Consider the following 16,205-nt stretch of genomic DNA (forward strand, 5'->3'; position numbering starts at 1 on the left):
TCTAACTTGGACTTCTTTCCATAGTCCAGGGAGAGGCGTTCCATCAGTAAGGAGGTAAAGCCAGAACCAGTCCCCCCACCAAAGCTGTGGAAAATCAGAAATCCCTGTAGCCCTGAGCAGGCATCGGCCTGAAAAAACAACAACAAGAATGAAAGAGTAAGTGAATATATCTTTGAATTCCACCTTGAGATAGAAACAGCAACACTCACACAGGGTACATACTGCATCAGCAGTTTTCCCAGAACATTCTCACTGTCTCTCTTTTCCCTATAAATCTCAGGTTATTCTTTAGAGTGATACTAGATTTCTCTTTAAATAATAATGCCACAGCAATATTTGAAGTTTTCATTTAAATCTTACAGTCTTAAGACACTCAGGATCTGTGTTTCCCTGTTCTGAGCCAATAACAATAGTAAAAGCAAAACGAGTCGCTACCAAAACACATATGTGGTGTTTTATTTCCCCTACCACTCATCTAAAGTCTTGCTTCCAAAGTAGTAGTACATACCAGTTTGCGTATACGATCTAATGCCATGTCAATTTTGTCTTTTCCAATGGAGTAGTGGCCACGGGCATAGTTATTTGCTGCATCTTCCTTTCCAGTGATCAGCTGTTCTGGATGGAAAAGCTGCCGGTAGGTGCCAGTCCGTACTTCATCTGAACAAAAGAAAAGAAGCATAAGATATTTCACATGGCTGATAGTGTTAGCAAATCCAATTGCTAAAGCACAGCATTCTGTGTTGGCAGAAATAGCATGGAAGATCCAAGTGTTGAGAAGCTGAGTACAAAGCTAAGGGATATCTGAGATGTTTCCAGTTCTGAGAAAAAAAAAAAAAAAAAGCAGCTGCTGCTCCAAGATGCTTCTCTTAAGTTGCTCTGTTATACAGGTTAGTTCATTTTTCAAATGAGGGTTGTGCCATGCTGTGAGAAAACACCTCTTTATATTGATCAGATGAAATCCATCAGAACCTTCAGGAGAATGACTGGAAGAGATTTGCAAGAGTAAAATGGTGGTTTTCCCCCAAAAAATCTCTATGAACACTCTTGTTATCTGATTCTTCATGCTCCTGTATCAGATCTGAAAGGAAAGCATTTTCCATCAGTTATCAACAGAAAAATATCAGAAGGTAATAATTCTCATGGAGAAAGGTAAATTGTACTCATAACCAGTGAGGGGAGGGGGCTTAAGAATGGTAAACCTCTGATTTTATTCATTGTTAGATATAGCCCCAATGACACGGTGTAATCAGTTTTCATCTTCTCATGGATAATAACAGAGCTTTTAGTAATACCTGATACTACAAACTTCAAATATTCAAGTTTTACTTGGACATTGGAATCATCCTTAAAGTGATGACCTGCTCAGTGATCTGAATACGGGCACCCAGAAGAGTTAATTCATTTGCATCTTCCAAGAGTAGTTCTATACTAACCTACTACAGTTTGTTCCAGGTCCACCATAATAGCCCGTGGCACGTATTTTCTAGTGCTTGTCTCTCTGAAAAATGTGGCAAAAGAGTCGTCATCGCTGGGCTGGTCCCTGAAGGTGCCGTCTGGCTGAATGCCATGTTCCAGACAGAAGAGTTCCCAACATGCGTTGCCAATTTGAACTCCAGCTTGACCAACATGAACAGAGATGCACTCACGCTAAAGGGGGAGATGGGGAAAAAGGTAAGAACCAGTGAATATCTTGAGTCTATAAGCTGATCTCATCTGAAAACCCAAATCAGCCACTGGGTTTTTTTCTTTTTTATCTGAATACAAGACAAAAAATGTACACAATTTTTCATGACTAGATTAATAGAAAATATTCTATACTTATTTACGAATAGGAACATGAATGTGTTTTGCTTTGTGTAGCAAGAAATGATAATCACAACAATTAGAAATTTGCAGCCATACCTACACATATGTACGGCAAGTACATGTTCTGTAGCGCATGTAAACTCATATGGACAGAAAAACTGTGCATAGGTACACAAAATGAACTACAAGAGATCCCAGCTAAGGACTATGAGCTAAGTCCATTTACTTGGGACAAAATACAACTATGCTGCCTTACTGATCTATAGATAAAACAGAAGGAATTAATTATCTTCTGATCTCTTAATCTTCTTTTGAAGATGTGAGCTGGAAAGGTGGAAAACAGGTTTGTACAAATTAAGGTAAAGTAACTAGAATTAAAGTACCTAGTACCTAATTTAATATCAACCATTGATTGCTTCAGTCCATTCTCCAGGCATTTTAATTCAATTTAAACATGTGAAGAGTTAACTTGATACTCAAGAGAAGTCGATACTCTTCATATGTTAAATTAAATTAATATCCTGAGAAATCATTCTCATACATACACTTTTGTAGCCATTACTGTTCAGTCAATAGCCAGTTTCTAAAATGTATATTACTATGTCATACACATAGGCTATTGCGAGAAATCTGAAATACAAAATAAAATATCACATTCTAAAAGAAAAATAAATGTTTCTCCTTCTCTAAGTTGTTATGCAGGCTCTCAGGTACTGTGAATGTAAAGGGTTCTCTCAAAAACACCATTGCTAGACACAGTATTTTTGAATATGACATTTTTGGCAGGTGATTCCTATCCAATCTTGGCGAATATCCATGAAAACGTCCACATTTCTTTGCTCTTAACCTTAATGCTCATAAGCTAGTATGAAAAAGCCATTAATACAGTGTTTAAATGCATACTGTATTTAAAGTATATAAAATGTAGCTTCGATTCAAAAAGAAGAAATAAGCTCCAACCTCATCTTTCTTTTTCTGCATATGATATAGATCATCCTTTCCTTAAAATGAATTTAACACAAATGTAGCTGCACATATTGGACTTGATTTATTTATCAAGAGGCTAATACAATAGTCTACTGTAACCTGTAAGCAACATTTGTTGCCTCAAAAATGAACACACACTCCCCAATTCTTTTCCTTTAGAAATTTCCTATCTAGATATAATCTCGATAAATCCACTGTAGCCCACCAGACCAGGCAGATATGGAAATGCTCAGATCTGCACACCATACAATCCTAAGGATTCCAGTTTATGAACTTGCGGAACAGTCAAAGAGGATTCTTAATCCCTCATCCCCTCCACAGTACAGAGTGCCTGAATATAGTACTTGGGTGCCCATTCCCTAATTCCAAGCCAAACTGAATGTCTCAGGGTTCCATCAAAATTGGATTCTACCTGATACCTGAAGACAGTGAAACAAAAGATGGACTGGATTTCATAAATCCTCTTAATCATGCCCTGAGTTTTCCAAAACTACATGGGTAAGTGGAAGCAAATACAGCCCATTTCATTTATATTAAAATGATACTGTATGTGGATTTTCTGGGGTTTGTTTTTTTTGGGGGGGGGGAGGGGGGAAGGGATGTAGTAAAACTCAAAGAAGATTAAGGATTTTTTTTTGTAGCTTGCCAAAGTTTGAATATTCTTCTTCATTCATCAAGAAGAAAACCTTATCTAGTTAGGTGAAGGCAGAAGCTGTTTTCTGAATGGAAGCTTTTTTTTTTTTTTTTTTTCCATTATACTATCTGTCCCATAAAAATAGCAGCTCGACTTGTCTCTCCCTAGTCAGCTTCCTTTCTCCTGAATATTCAAATTCTACTAGTTGGTCCAGCTCTCTCTGGTGATCTCCCCTGATATGAAGCTGCCCAGCATTGATGGCCATTCTTCCCCGCCCAGCCCCCTAGCCAGGTACAGCATGACAAAATCTGACAGAAGAAATATCAGTAGAATCCCAGAGAATATTTAAATCTCAATTCCACTTTAAATTCTTATCTCACTGTCTTTAATAAGTCTGGATCACAGGTAGCCTACCACCTGTATTGAGGTTGGGGTGATACAAAACCTGATGTTAGAGTTAGAAGGGACATTAATTACAACTTACTTTAAGCTTCAGCCACACTGAAGCTTTAAATGTCTATGTTATTTGAAATATATGGTTCATTAGTCCACATGGGTACTACCCTTACCCAGGTAAATGTTGAAAAATGTGCATGTGATAGAAAGTGATCTCAAGAGCAGAGTTGTATTAGTGGACATTAAAAATAAAATTGCTCAGAGTAGAAGGGAGTGGAGAGGAAATAAATGGCAGGAAATTGATTGGTAAGGATTCTTTTTTTCTATCTTGATTTTAGAAGGAAACTTCATATGCCAATGTGAATTGTAAGCAGATACATTTCCATAGAGAAGGAGCTATGCTGCTATAATTACTGAAGAGATGGATTTCTGTTTTGTTTTAGCAGATTTTGAATCAGAGGATTTGAGATTTGCTTTTCAGTCTGTAGTCGAGAAAGGGGTTGCTCCATCTGTACAGGCATCCAATTTTAATTTTTGAGTGGAGACTTTATACTGTGTAAAAGGACCTTTGCAGAGTACCTAAGCTACCTAAACACCTGTTTCATGTTTCCATTACATTTGGCAGTACTGTGCAAAGTAGACTTGTACAGTGAGACTTGAACACAGGACTAAAAAAATATGAAGAGATAGTGACCCCCTTAAAGTCAATCAAGAAAAATAAACTTTGGATTATTTTTTGAAACAGCAGCCACCAGGAGTTTCACATAATTGCATTACATTTGCTGATTCTGTGCTACAGAAATAGAGACAGGAGTAGCAGATGCCAAGCAGAAGAAGAAAAAAAAAAAAAAGCACAAAATTCATCTTCAATTCCTCTGCTTCACTTGGCACTCCCCTGAGGATGCCTCTATATCGCTGTTTCATACAGCCACCCTGTGTGTGCTCTGAACTCACTTGCTCTTTGTGATCCTTTCTTCCCATTTCATGACCTAGCAGTGAGGTCATGGGCTTCTGACACAAACCACTGATGATCACGAGGAGCCCAGTGTCAGAACTCACACTGCAGACCCCTTCGAAGCAGACTTAAACGGGGAGATGGTATTCATATCTTCTTAGACTAAGGAATTGATCATTTAGTTGTCTCTGTGTTTTGAGTCTCTAATTTAGGACACCTTACACAGCTCAGTGTTCCAAAACTAGGCATTCAGCCCTTTCTTAAAAAGAAAGAGAGGCAGGCTTCTTAGGTACTTAATCTCAGCAGTCACTAACCACTTCTGAAAAATTAATCACACATGCAACTTTTCTACCAATATTCCAAATCTTTTACTTAGAAAAAAATCTAGTTAATTTTAAAGTGATGACTTTCTACTTAAAAGGTTCTTAAAAGTGACTGCACAATTTAGGAAAACAGCCTTTTCATTGTCAGATGGAAGTCAGTTTTCAAACTGGGAGCACTATCCAAATATTAATTTGACATTAGGACTCTGCAAGAAGTGATAAGGAAACAAAAATTTATGTGAACACAAATACACTTTATCATAGTCACTTTACAATATGCAATTATTTCATTATAGTRCTATTTTATAAATCTGCATTTACTGGAGGTATTGTTCCTTAAAAATAACAACAAAAATAAATATGAAGTTTGAATATCAGTTGAAAAATGTGACTGTACAGCCCGTTATTCTTTTTAATATAAACTTTTGAGTGAGAAGGATCAGTCCCTCCAGCTGATATCGTCTTCCTCTCCTCTGCAGGGATGGAACACAGTGTAGCAGAGCTACACTTTCAACTTTGGGTTATTTATATTCTTCATAAAGTTAAGCAAGAACAGAAAAAAAAAAAAAAAAACACCTCTTCCTTTCAACAGCCACAGATCTGCAGAAATCTGGAAGCCATTTAAAGACTCTAGGAAATGTAATAAGCTAAAGCACTACTGTTTATTAATGAAATTGGTATGGGCCAACTTGTCTATCTACACCAAAGAATATCGACATAAATACAAGCAAAGTCCTAGAACTGCTTGCATCTGTGTATGTGAGGAGAGATTGGATGGGAAACAGCACTGACTTTTGTTCTCAGTATTTACTAACCTCATGAGAAGAGATTTGGTTTTTTTAATTACACTTGAAAGGCTTTTGGTAAGATTCACCAGCCAGTCAATTACAAAATCTTGGAACATAGTAGGAATCACAGAATAAAGTTCCCCAGTTTATGTTATCCAAGACATGAATTTAGAGAACTGCAATGGCCTAGGAAGACCACAGATCATTAACATTCATCTCTAGTCCCATTCACCTAGTAATAGTCCTAACACTGAAGCAAAAAAGTCACTTCAACTTTCCCACCTTCACTCAGATGCTGACCAGAGTGGGTGGAAACAAAAGGCTAAACACATTGTTCATCATTTCATGAAATACTGATGCGTTTTCTTACCATGGTGTCTCCTGTGGTGCTCACTTCCCGTCTTGATTTGAAGCAGCAGCTTTAGTTACTGATGTTTCTTCTGCTGTTTTGCTCTAAGCAGCCTGGTGGAAGGAGGCAGGGCATTCATCCCTTGCTGGCCGGGGCCCTGCAGCATCACAGAGCAGGCAGGGGAGGTCACAATCTCCCCCAGGCAACCTTCCCATCTCACTACTCACCCATTACATCATCAGGCTGCCTTCAAACAAACACAAGCCCCAGCCCCAAGTTTGTTCTTAAGCAAGTCTTCCCAGTTAATTCATCATACTAAACCTGGTTATAAACAGCTTGCAACCATTATTTGTAACCAGAACTTTTAACATATATGGAGTGCCTTGACAAATAACAACTGGTTTCCTACAACTCTCTTAACTGATGAATATGCTACTGATAGTTCATTTAAGTGTAGAAGATTGTTTATCCTTGCTCATCCTTGTCACAAAGACACAATTTTAAAATGATGTCACCTTCTGAAACAGTGTTGATGATCAAGTTTTAACAGTGACAGTGAACAGAGTTGTTTAACTTGCCCAAGTTTTACCTACTGAAATGAGTCAGGTTGGATGACAAAGAATTCCACTTGGCTGACTACTTGATCATCTTTGGACAAAGTACACTAATTAGCTTCTTGCCTCCTAATGCTAAGGCAATAAACCTCATCTTTCTGTTAGTCAGGCCTTATCTTTGTCAGGTCTGTTCTGCCAATTATAGATGACTATTCTTCAACTCTTCACCTGCATAGAGTATGGGGCAATATAAGTTTTTTGCATCCAGTAAGAAGGTGGCAAAGCAAAAAACAGAACCATCATTTGCTCTTATATCTGGAGATACCTAGCAGAAAGTTCACATATACATAGCACATGCACACACTCTCTCCCTGGCAAATATTAAATGGTATGATTCCCTTAGAACAACATATGGCTACTACATCTTTTTCACACAATGAAGTGAAAATTCAGAGAAAAATACAACTAGAAATAAATAACAAATATTTTATTCTTGATAATACTGATCTTGGCCATCCAAAAGTACACCCAGGCACTTACATTATTAAAAAAATAAAAACAAAAAAAAAATCCTGCATCTTTCATGGAAGGTATTAAGCATTTTCTTAATGTATGTCTAAAATGTAAATACCAGCATGATCACTTCATTAGATCTAGTCAGGCAGTTATTCACAATGAATAACTCCTCTACTTAATTCAAGTATGTTCGTACGATTAGGACAGATAATGACATTTCCAGAAGTGATCTGAAAATTGTGAAGTATCAATACATTAAATGTGAGAATTTTAATATACTTAATCACAGCACAAATAAGCACCTCTATGACGAGGTAAATCAGTAGTCATTTTTATTGTGAAAAAATAAATATTGCATTTTTAGTATTAATTGAAAAAGAGGTATCTTGTTTCTGCCTTCTTTCCCTTTCATGATGAATTAAATACAACACAAATGCAAAATCAGTAGTAGTGAAAAAAAATGGAGGTTGCCAAATCATACATTCAATCTGATTTTAATCAATGTCCCAGGAAATTAACACCTATGACATTTAACAGGATTCTAAACTTAACATATGGTCTCTACATACCACTGGTCCCAACTCTACAAATACAACTGTGCTGTCTAACTAAAAACATGAATAGAAAACTAGAGCAAACAAGTTGTTGCTACCCAAACAGTCAAGTATTGGTTAAGATTTGGCCTTCCTTTACAGGGAACTTTGATATTTCATTAACTGCTTTACAAAGTATTTAGAGTTAGGTCCTGTAAAACAGGGGGCCAGTAGATACATCATAGTCATTATTGGAAGAGCTCAAATCTGGAGAGAGCCCCTATGTGTTTGATGCCATCCATTTTCCATCAAGTGTTGGACACAAGCTGGAACACTGACAGCTGTGACAAAATTCACAGAGCAACATCAGTATATTCCCTATATGCACAGGGCACACAAGAAATATTTTTTTAAATATAGTGAGGATGAAGCATTATGTGCTATTTATCCTGCTGTAAAGTCTTAGTTTTTATTATGAGACAACTAAGCAAGGTCATTACTGCATTCTACTTTCATAAATGACTTGCCCCAGTTTATCTCACGGTACTACTGGAGTATTTCTCTCTATTGGGATACTTCAAGAAGAACTAGACATGGATTCATTTTTAGCAATTCAAATGCAGACTCTTTTCAAAGTGGTCTGACAGACAGCAAAGCAATACAGCACACAGCTTGAAGATATCAACTCTGCTATCCTTTTAGAGAAGTAACCACCACCTCCATGTAAAATTTTTGCTAGGGAATTACTGCTAGGGAAAAGGGAACAATCTGAAGAGGACTACTGTTGTAAGAAACTGTACTGGGATCTATATTGGCTACTTACCACAAGTTTAGTGTGTTGGATGGAGCCTACCAAAAAGGGCTTACTTTGTAGTTTTGGCTGTTACCAGTCTGACTCTTCTTGGCACAGCTGCTGGGATAGCTGACTACATTTGCCACAAAGGCTCCTTGCTGCCAACTTGTTTTCTCCACTATACATACAACTTGCTTCAGTAGAAACAGTGTTTAAAAAGGTAAGTGAAGTGCTCTCTCCCTTGTACCGATATGATAGGTGGATAGTTTGAGGAGAAATGAAATGTCTAAACCTCCAGCCTTTGCCCCTAGGAATCCTAATCAGTAGCCTGATGGGGTCAATCTGGTGACAAATCAAAGGATTCTGCAAAGACAGTTTTCTTGCCACAGCTTTGGGGAAGGTTTGGGAAATATCCTTCTATCTATTCAAAACTTTTCCTCTAAGTGACAGTAGCGTTGATAAATGGCTTTCATCTAAATCAAGACTGTAGGTATGGTGCAGGCAGTATTCTAGACATATGGAGGCTTTCTGACATCTAAATAAACATAGCAAAACATAGGGAAACAGAGTAAAACAATGCAACAACTTCAACTGTTTACTAAAGTCGTATTTTAGAACTCAGGCAGAGTCTAGACAATAATATGGAATATAGTTTATATATATACATATATATATATGTATATATAGAATCTATTTCCTTAGCACCACATGCTCCTAAAAAATTTTTAGGCATTAGGCAACCACAAAGTGCTGTAATATGCATTTTGGAACAGTAAGTGCAGGACAAGTCTTGGTGTCCCACTACCTTCATTTTCTGGCTTAGATACAACTAAGATCAAGAATGCCTATATGAGGAGGTATCAATCAAGAGAAACTATAACTTTCAAGAGGCAACAAGGTTCCATTTTCTATTTCCACATGCATGTCCCAAATCCCATGTGGCAGGAACTGGGCTTTTCTGACAAAACAGTGTTTTCCCCTAATTACTTGGTACTTTATCATATTTTACGGTCCTGCCTCCAAGAATGCTACTTCCCTTGTTCAGAGAACTGCCCAACATTTGCAAGGATGGAGCCTTCTTCCAAAACATGTCAGTGAGCCTAGCTCACAGCTAGCTACACAACTCTCACTGAGGAGGTATATCCAAAGCAAACTATTTTAAAGGGCTTCTTATTCAGTTCTAGGTTAAGGGAGTAGTTTTAACCAACTATTTGATAGTATGATACTGCAGAGCCAAGCAAAGCATGTGTGGGTGGGGAATACTTGGCATGGTTTCAGAATTCATACAACAGTTCCCTGTCTGAAGAAAGGAAGACGTCATCACACAGGAGTTCACAAGTAGCCATCTCAACAGGGACACTGATCTCAACAGTCCTTGAAGAGCCCAATGAAGTCCTCAAGACAAGCTGACACTCCTGCAGCAGCATAAAAAAAACCCCATGTACTGTGAGGTTAACCACTTAGTCTTGAACCAGAGGCCTGCGGACTGGAGAAGATACAGCTGCCCAAACCTGTCGGAAGAGGTGGACCAGTCTGTAAAGAAACGGCAGTGATGTGGGAGAAGCTGCAGWACAAAACAAAAAGCAAAAGAGCTTTTCATTATAAGACAGAAAGCTAAGATACACTAAACATTAAAAAAAAGGACTAATCCCAACCAGCGTTAATGGAAGGCTAGGTGTTTATTTCCTCCTGTTCAGTTCACTACTTGGGCCTTCATCTCAGCCACTGCTCCCATTCCTAGCAAGCTTTCTTCAGTATTTTCCAATGGATTATTTGTGAAACAGCAATAGAACATCTACCACCCAGTAAAAGGGGTATCTTTAGACAAGGGGGACACACATCCCCTCTGCTCCCCAGGAGCCACCCACATCATGGGACCAGCCCACTCTTCAGTGACAGCACAGGCATTACTTGTGAGAGTCCAGCACAAGCAGAACAAACTCATGAATATGTTGCTACCCTGGGCAACTCTCTGCTTTCCTGACAAGACAGCCCCAGAAGGCGATCACTCTTCCAGAAGGCATTCACCTTGTAACACCTGAAGCTGACTGAGACAGAGGTTGGGTCTAGGACAGCTCAGCCAGGCTCTAACAGTCTGCACCCTTTTTGTTGAAAAAAGCTGAAAATGAGATAACTGTTTACAGACAACTGCTTTTGGTGAGTTACATCTTTTTACACAGACTCCAGATGGAAAAATTAGAAATAAGYCTAAAAAATAAGTTCCTAGACACCCAGTTCTTTTGTGTCTTCCAAAGACAATACATTTACAAAGACCAGATCTATCAAAAGCAATCATTAATTTCTTCTCTGTAGCCATAATGGATTAGAAAAAAATAAGAAATCTAAATCCAGTACCTGGGTCTAATCTCACAACCACCAGATATAGCAGAAAAGCAGCCAAGAGCATCTTTTTGTAAGGAATTAAATAGAAATGGCTTGACATGGACCTCAGTGCTCTACGGAACAATCTCAACACGGTCAAGAGCTTTTGGGACAGAGCACCTAGAACACAAGAACAAAAAGGCTGTTAAGGCAAAACTGAATGAAAAAAATCACTTAGAATAGTCAGTAGAGGTGCCATCCATCTCACCTAACTATAGACAGACACAGCTTAGTTTGATCGCATGAGTCTCTTTTATATGAAACAAAGAGAAACAATACAATTTTAGGGTACAATTCATTAGCTCTTTTGTGGGCATTTAGTTTAAGATGATACGAACTTATACCGTAGCAGTACAAACACCTCTACTATGGGACAACTTCAAATGATTTACAGTTCTCGAGGATAAGTAGTACTCTAAATGCCATGCATGACTTGCTCTACATGGGCTTAACCATTAATGGAAAAGAAGCAAAAACTACACAGATCCAACAACACGTACCCCTAAAGGATGCACTTGTTAATTTTAGTTACCTGTTTGTACTTTAATACATTTCAAAATAAATGTTTCAGAAGTTTGAAAATAATTCTCATCTTCTGACATTGGTGGAGACTAAATCCCCTCTGTAACTGTCAGCACAGGGATCAGCAAGTCTTTCATTGCCTTCTGTGTTATTTTCCAATCCTTCTGTGACTACCTCATAGCTAGTATGTCCTGACATTATTATTAATACACAGTTACTACTTGCTACACTTTGCTAGTAAGGGACCTAACAATGCTGGTTAGCTAGTACTATAGATCTGTTAGAGCCAGATATCATGGGCCTTATAACACCCAGCTGTTTGAATGAATGCTACTAACTCATTTAAGGAAGTGTTCCACAAGGTGATCAGATTGTCATCTCACTGGTAAAAGGAAACACCACTCTACACTATACAGCCAGAGTTGGGGGTGGGGAAGAAGAGAAGTGTCACGGTTGGTAACACGATACGCTATTTCCTCCCTAAGCCAATGGTCAGAATCTGACGTTGCACAGCAACAAGATGTGAAAACTGTTTCCACGCTGTGTCCGCATAGGATGGACTACCCTCAATGCAATAGCCACCGACAACCAGGCTAAGAACTAAGCAGAATCACACACAGAGTGCAGAACAAATCTTTAAGGATTTACAGACAATACCCCAACAACTTTGATGCATCAAACTATAGCCCCTCTACTTCGGACAGTAGGAGAGCGCTACAACAAACAAATGGCCTGTGAGCAGCTTTTACTCTTAGAACTTTTTTCCCTTCTTGGCATGACAATGACAGTTTGCTGTCTGTACACACTGCGAAGTCCCAAGTACTTGGGGAAGCTGTCTCACTGATAGGTCTAGGGCATATGTTGAAGTTCTGGGATGGACTATCACAGATTATAAGGAAGGCAACAGACAGTCCATAGTTCAATTTAAACTAACATAAATCATATACTGTGTTCTGTTTCTGTTTTCAATTTTCACAGTACTTACCGATACTTAGATTTGTAAAACTTAGGAGAAAAAATAAAAACTAAAAAAAAAGGGAAAAGCACAAACAATGAGGGAAAGCCTACCCAGAACTGTCTCTCTTACGATGTTCTGCTGCTCTTCWGCAGTTGAGTGCATCTCTTCCTGTCGAGTCCACTGACATTGGCTTTCACAAATGGTCTTGAGAAGTGCTAGCTGTTGTGCACTGTCAAAAACATCGCAGCCCCGTACAAGCTCTTCTGCCCCCTCAAACTGGCCCAGGGGAAGCAAAACACGCAACAGATAGAGCTCCAGCAATGAACCATACTCAGGAAGGCTCTTATTGGTTATGTCTCTCAGCCAGCTACTGCCAACCTCCAGCATGATCTGCGGCTCTCTCACTCTGCTATATAACAGGATACTAGAACACAAGAAGGATAATTTAGAAAGATGTAGTATTTTGTAATATTTGAGATGACTGACAGTTATGACTCACAAGCAGCTATCATCACGGCAGGTGTCAAGGTCTACACTCTAGACAAAGGAAGACAGATTTCCGATGGGCAGTAGCCACGGATGTTACTCTGAGTCACCCTTTTTGTTCCTTATCACCCTAAAGCAGTCTGCTGGCCAGCGGGCATGCTCAGGCACACGCAGGTCCAGATGCTCCAAAGGCAGCATCTCAGCAGGCTCAGGGTGGCTAGCACCTGAGTAAGCACTCAGGGAACAAAAGGGTCTGCAACAGAAACTAATTCAGCTGTTTTAAATTTGCTTTTCTTCTCAACATCATGCTTGTCCCAGGTTCCACTTTCATCCCCGTCTACAGTGTGCAAAGTGAAAATATCATACRCTATTCTAGGATGGCCTATTACTAATCCTAACTATTGTAAGCAATGTGTACCTGGCAGCCACAGAGAGAAACTCACCACAGCTCCAGAATTTTCGGAGGCAGATGCTCGGGGACGTGATAGTACTGCAGTACCCAAGACAGCACTTCCCGCCACCGGTTCATCTCCGCCAGGGCCTGAATCCCCACAACGCAGAGGGAGCATTTCACTTCTGCAGAGCTGAAAACRAGAGACGGACACCTGAATGAGCGCTTCTCATAGCCAGGTCTCCCCTTGCACCTTCCCCAGTGAGCTACATCCTTGCCTAGGCGACCTGTTAGTCTCTGACAGCACTTTCCTTGTCCTCCCTCTTAAATCATCCAGGCCCAAGAAAGGGAGGTTTCCAGGCACACATCTCACCMCTCAAGCAAGCACAAAGTCTTTCTAGTGAAATAAGTAAATGCAGATGGGTTGTTATCAAACAGCAGCCAAAGCAAGCCAAGCTTTAAATGATCGCTATTTTTTTTTAACGACAAGTTCCCCCTTCTGCTAATTATCTAGCTATTAAAAAGCACACCACGGGCCGCCGCCACCATTACTGCTAGTACAGGTGACCGGCTGCTACGCCAGGAAACAGGTTATTGCGCCCGCTCCGAAGCCCTAACWAAAACAACGCGAGCCGGACGGCCCCCACCTCCCGGCGGCGGCCGCGGCGGGGCCCAGGCTGTCGCAGCCGGCCTCGCACCGCTCCAGGGCGGCGGCGAAGTCGCGGTGCAGCACCAGCAGGTCCGTCGCCTCCTCCAGCAGCCAGGCCGCCCGGGCCGGCACCGGCGGCCCGGCGAGGGGCTCGCTGCTGCGCAGCGGCGCCGCCGCCGCCGGCTCGCTCCTCATGGCGGTGCGCCCCTCACCGCCGCCTGCGGCCGCGGTAACCTCACTGCCGCCGCGCTCCTCACGGCTGCGGAGGCACCGCCCCTGCCGCCACCTTCCCGCCCCCTCACGGCCGCCATTTTCCCCGCCCCTGCCGCCACCTTCCCGCCCCCTCACGGCCGCCATTTTCCCCGCCCCTGCCGCCATCTTCCCGCCCCGCGCGGCCACGGGAGCTGTAGTCCGCGGCTGTGAGGCGACCGGAGGCGGCAGCGCGGGGCTCCTCGGAGCGGCCGTGCCGTGCCCCGACACACACACCCACACACGGCGGCCCGATCCTCCCCCGGAGCCGCGGCCTTGTGGGACAGGGGTATTCTAACGCAAACTGGGGGCGGTTAGAGAGCAACCTGGGGGGTGTGTTTGGGGGACTGGACACGCTGGCCGTAAGGTGGCTCTTGCGGTGCCCCCCCCCCCTTTTTTTTCATCTCTTCCCTGTAGTATCAAGAAATCTCGAGTGTTCATTCCGCAGCATGCTGAAAAACACACGCTGCCCGAAAGAGGGTCTTCAGTGTCACAAATCGGTGCGCGCACCGGACAGAAAAGTGTTTCTTCTAAGGTAGGGAAGCATATCTGTCTTTGCCTTGGGGATAAGATATCCAGACGCCTCAGTTGGGCTTTGTTTAATAACTGTAAGCTTTAATTTCTCACCCTCGTGCCTGCCAGCGGAGAACAATTAAACCTAGACCAAAAATTTGTGCCCTCAGCTGCCGTAACTAGCCGGAGGGTCAAACAGCCTAGCGAAGGGCACTGCTTTTCTTCTCCCCCACCGCAAGGTGTCACGCAAACCACAAGCGTTTTTTGGTTGCTAAATGGACGGTTTTAAGATGCAGAAGAGTTGCTTGGAAAGAAGGCAATGAAGTCGTGGTCCTGTGGTCTTCCTCGCTATAAACAGCCAGCAGGAGAAGATATATATATATATATATATATATATGTATATATATATGTATGTATGTATGTGTATATATATATATATTTTGGGGGGGCAGTGAATAATAAAGGGATGGTGCTCCCATTGCATGTTAATGCACGGCTGCCTTTGAAACAGATCTTTGCCAGCAGCTTGCTGTGCCAGGCAAATGCTGGCCTTCATCTCCTGATGGCAAGTTCCCCAGGAATCTTTGCTTTGATCACCACTTACTGAAAACCACGCGTCCAGAATTCTGAGCATGTTAAACTATTTAATGAACTGGAGTTTGGGCTTAAGAACGAACTSCTCCGCTGTACCCTCAGTAGTAGGCATGCAATAGTACAAAATGTTTCACATTCTTATTTAACTGATATTTCAAAACAATAGGGTGTCTTGGTTACAAAATAATGATTTCACTTTGTGAAAACTCTCTTCAGAAATGAGTCTCTGCATCAGTGTATTTAATATACTGTTTTATAACCCTGGCTACTGCTATAATTGTTTAATGAAAAACCAAAGATGCTAATGGAAAGCATATGTTAAAAGTGTCAAGCACAGGTTTTTAAAATGAAACTTCTGTGCCATTTCACTGTGGGAAGTGTGGAAGAAAGTATGAGGAGTATGATTAAAAATTTGATCATAACTCTCTTATAAACAAAWTTTTACAGGTGGCAGAATCAAACCCCTCCTCATCCTAATGGGAGGAATGCTCTATAATAGCAGCTTTAACAAGCCAGTATGATAGCATTTGTATGTTGTGCTATTGACTGCAGAAGAGATTCCAGGAAGATTCAGGTTGGTTAAGCCAAAACCACAGAACAAAAACATTGTAAAAGGAAGGGCTGAGCAGCTAAGCAAACTAGGAGATAAACACATTACAGACTTCTGTTACTGTTGCTTGGTACTCACAAGCTGGAAAACAACATTCCTTTTTGGGAACTACAAGTCCCAAAGTGCACTATGGGAAGATTATGCATTGTACCAGCCAGTGCCCAGCACAAATTCCCAAATATGGATAAGGACTCAATTTTGAAAAAGACTAACAGTC

General features: G+C 41.0%; 2 protein-coding genes and 1 long non-coding RNA gene across 4 annotated transcripts in view; 1 reads left to right on the forward strand and 2 right to left on the reverse strand.

Moving 5' to 3' along the window:
• Window positions 1-3,299, forward strand: part of LOC146584794 (uncharacterized) — a 13,001-nt gene extending 9,702 nt beyond the window's left edge. The window contains exons 2-3 of the long non-coding RNA XR_014898143.1: window positions 1,443-1,671; window positions 2,953-3,299. This is a non-coding gene — a long non-coding RNA (uncharacterized LOC146584794). The remainder of the gene's footprint in view (window positions 1-1,442; window positions 1,672-2,952) is intronic.
• The window catches only part of TUBA8 (tubulin alpha 8), a 22,529-nt gene extending 15,310 nt beyond the window's left edge, over window positions 1-7,219 (reverse strand). The window contains exons 1-3 of the mRNA XM_085324186.1: window positions 6,260-7,219; window positions 1,434-1,647; window positions 509-657 (exon numbers count right to left, since the gene is read on the reverse strand). Of these exons, the coding sequence (XP_085180312.1) occupies window positions 509-657; window positions 1,434-1,647; window positions 6,260-6,262 (366 nt within the window). The 5' untranslated portion in view covers window positions 6,263-7,219. The remainder of the gene's footprint in view (window positions 1-508; window positions 658-1,433; window positions 1,648-6,259) is intronic.
• Window positions 7,220-7,264: 45 nt separating this feature from the next.
• On the reverse strand, window positions 7,265-14,287 carry PEX26 (peroxisomal biogenesis factor 26). Of its 2 annotated transcripts, none has more exons than XM_085324183.1 (5): window positions 14,021-14,287; window positions 13,426-13,566; window positions 12,607-12,920; window positions 10,990-11,136; window positions 7,265-10,167 (listed from the first exon to the last, which is right to left on the reverse strand). In XM_085324183.1, the coding sequence occupies exons 1-5, from the start codon at window positions 14,215-14,217 to the stop codon at window positions 10,031-10,033; spliced, it is 936 nt and encodes a 311-aa protein (XP_085180309.1). In that variant the 5' UTR covers window positions 14,218-14,287; the 3' UTR covers window positions 7,265-10,030. The 2 variants fall into 2 exon arrangements, with proteins under 2 accessions (XP_085180309.1, XP_085180311.1); XM_085324185.1 differs by having other exon boundaries at window positions 7,265-10,198.
• Between the last annotated feature and the right edge of the window lie 1,918 nt (window positions 14,288-16,205).

Source organism: Rhea americana, unplaced genomic scaffold (assembly GCF_003343005.1).
Source record: "Rhea americana isolate MKP2758 unplaced genomic scaffold, rheAme1 scaffold_9, whole genome shotgun sequence".
Lineage (NCBI taxonomy): Eukaryota > Metazoa > Chordata > Aves > Rheiformes > Rheidae > Rhea > Rhea americana.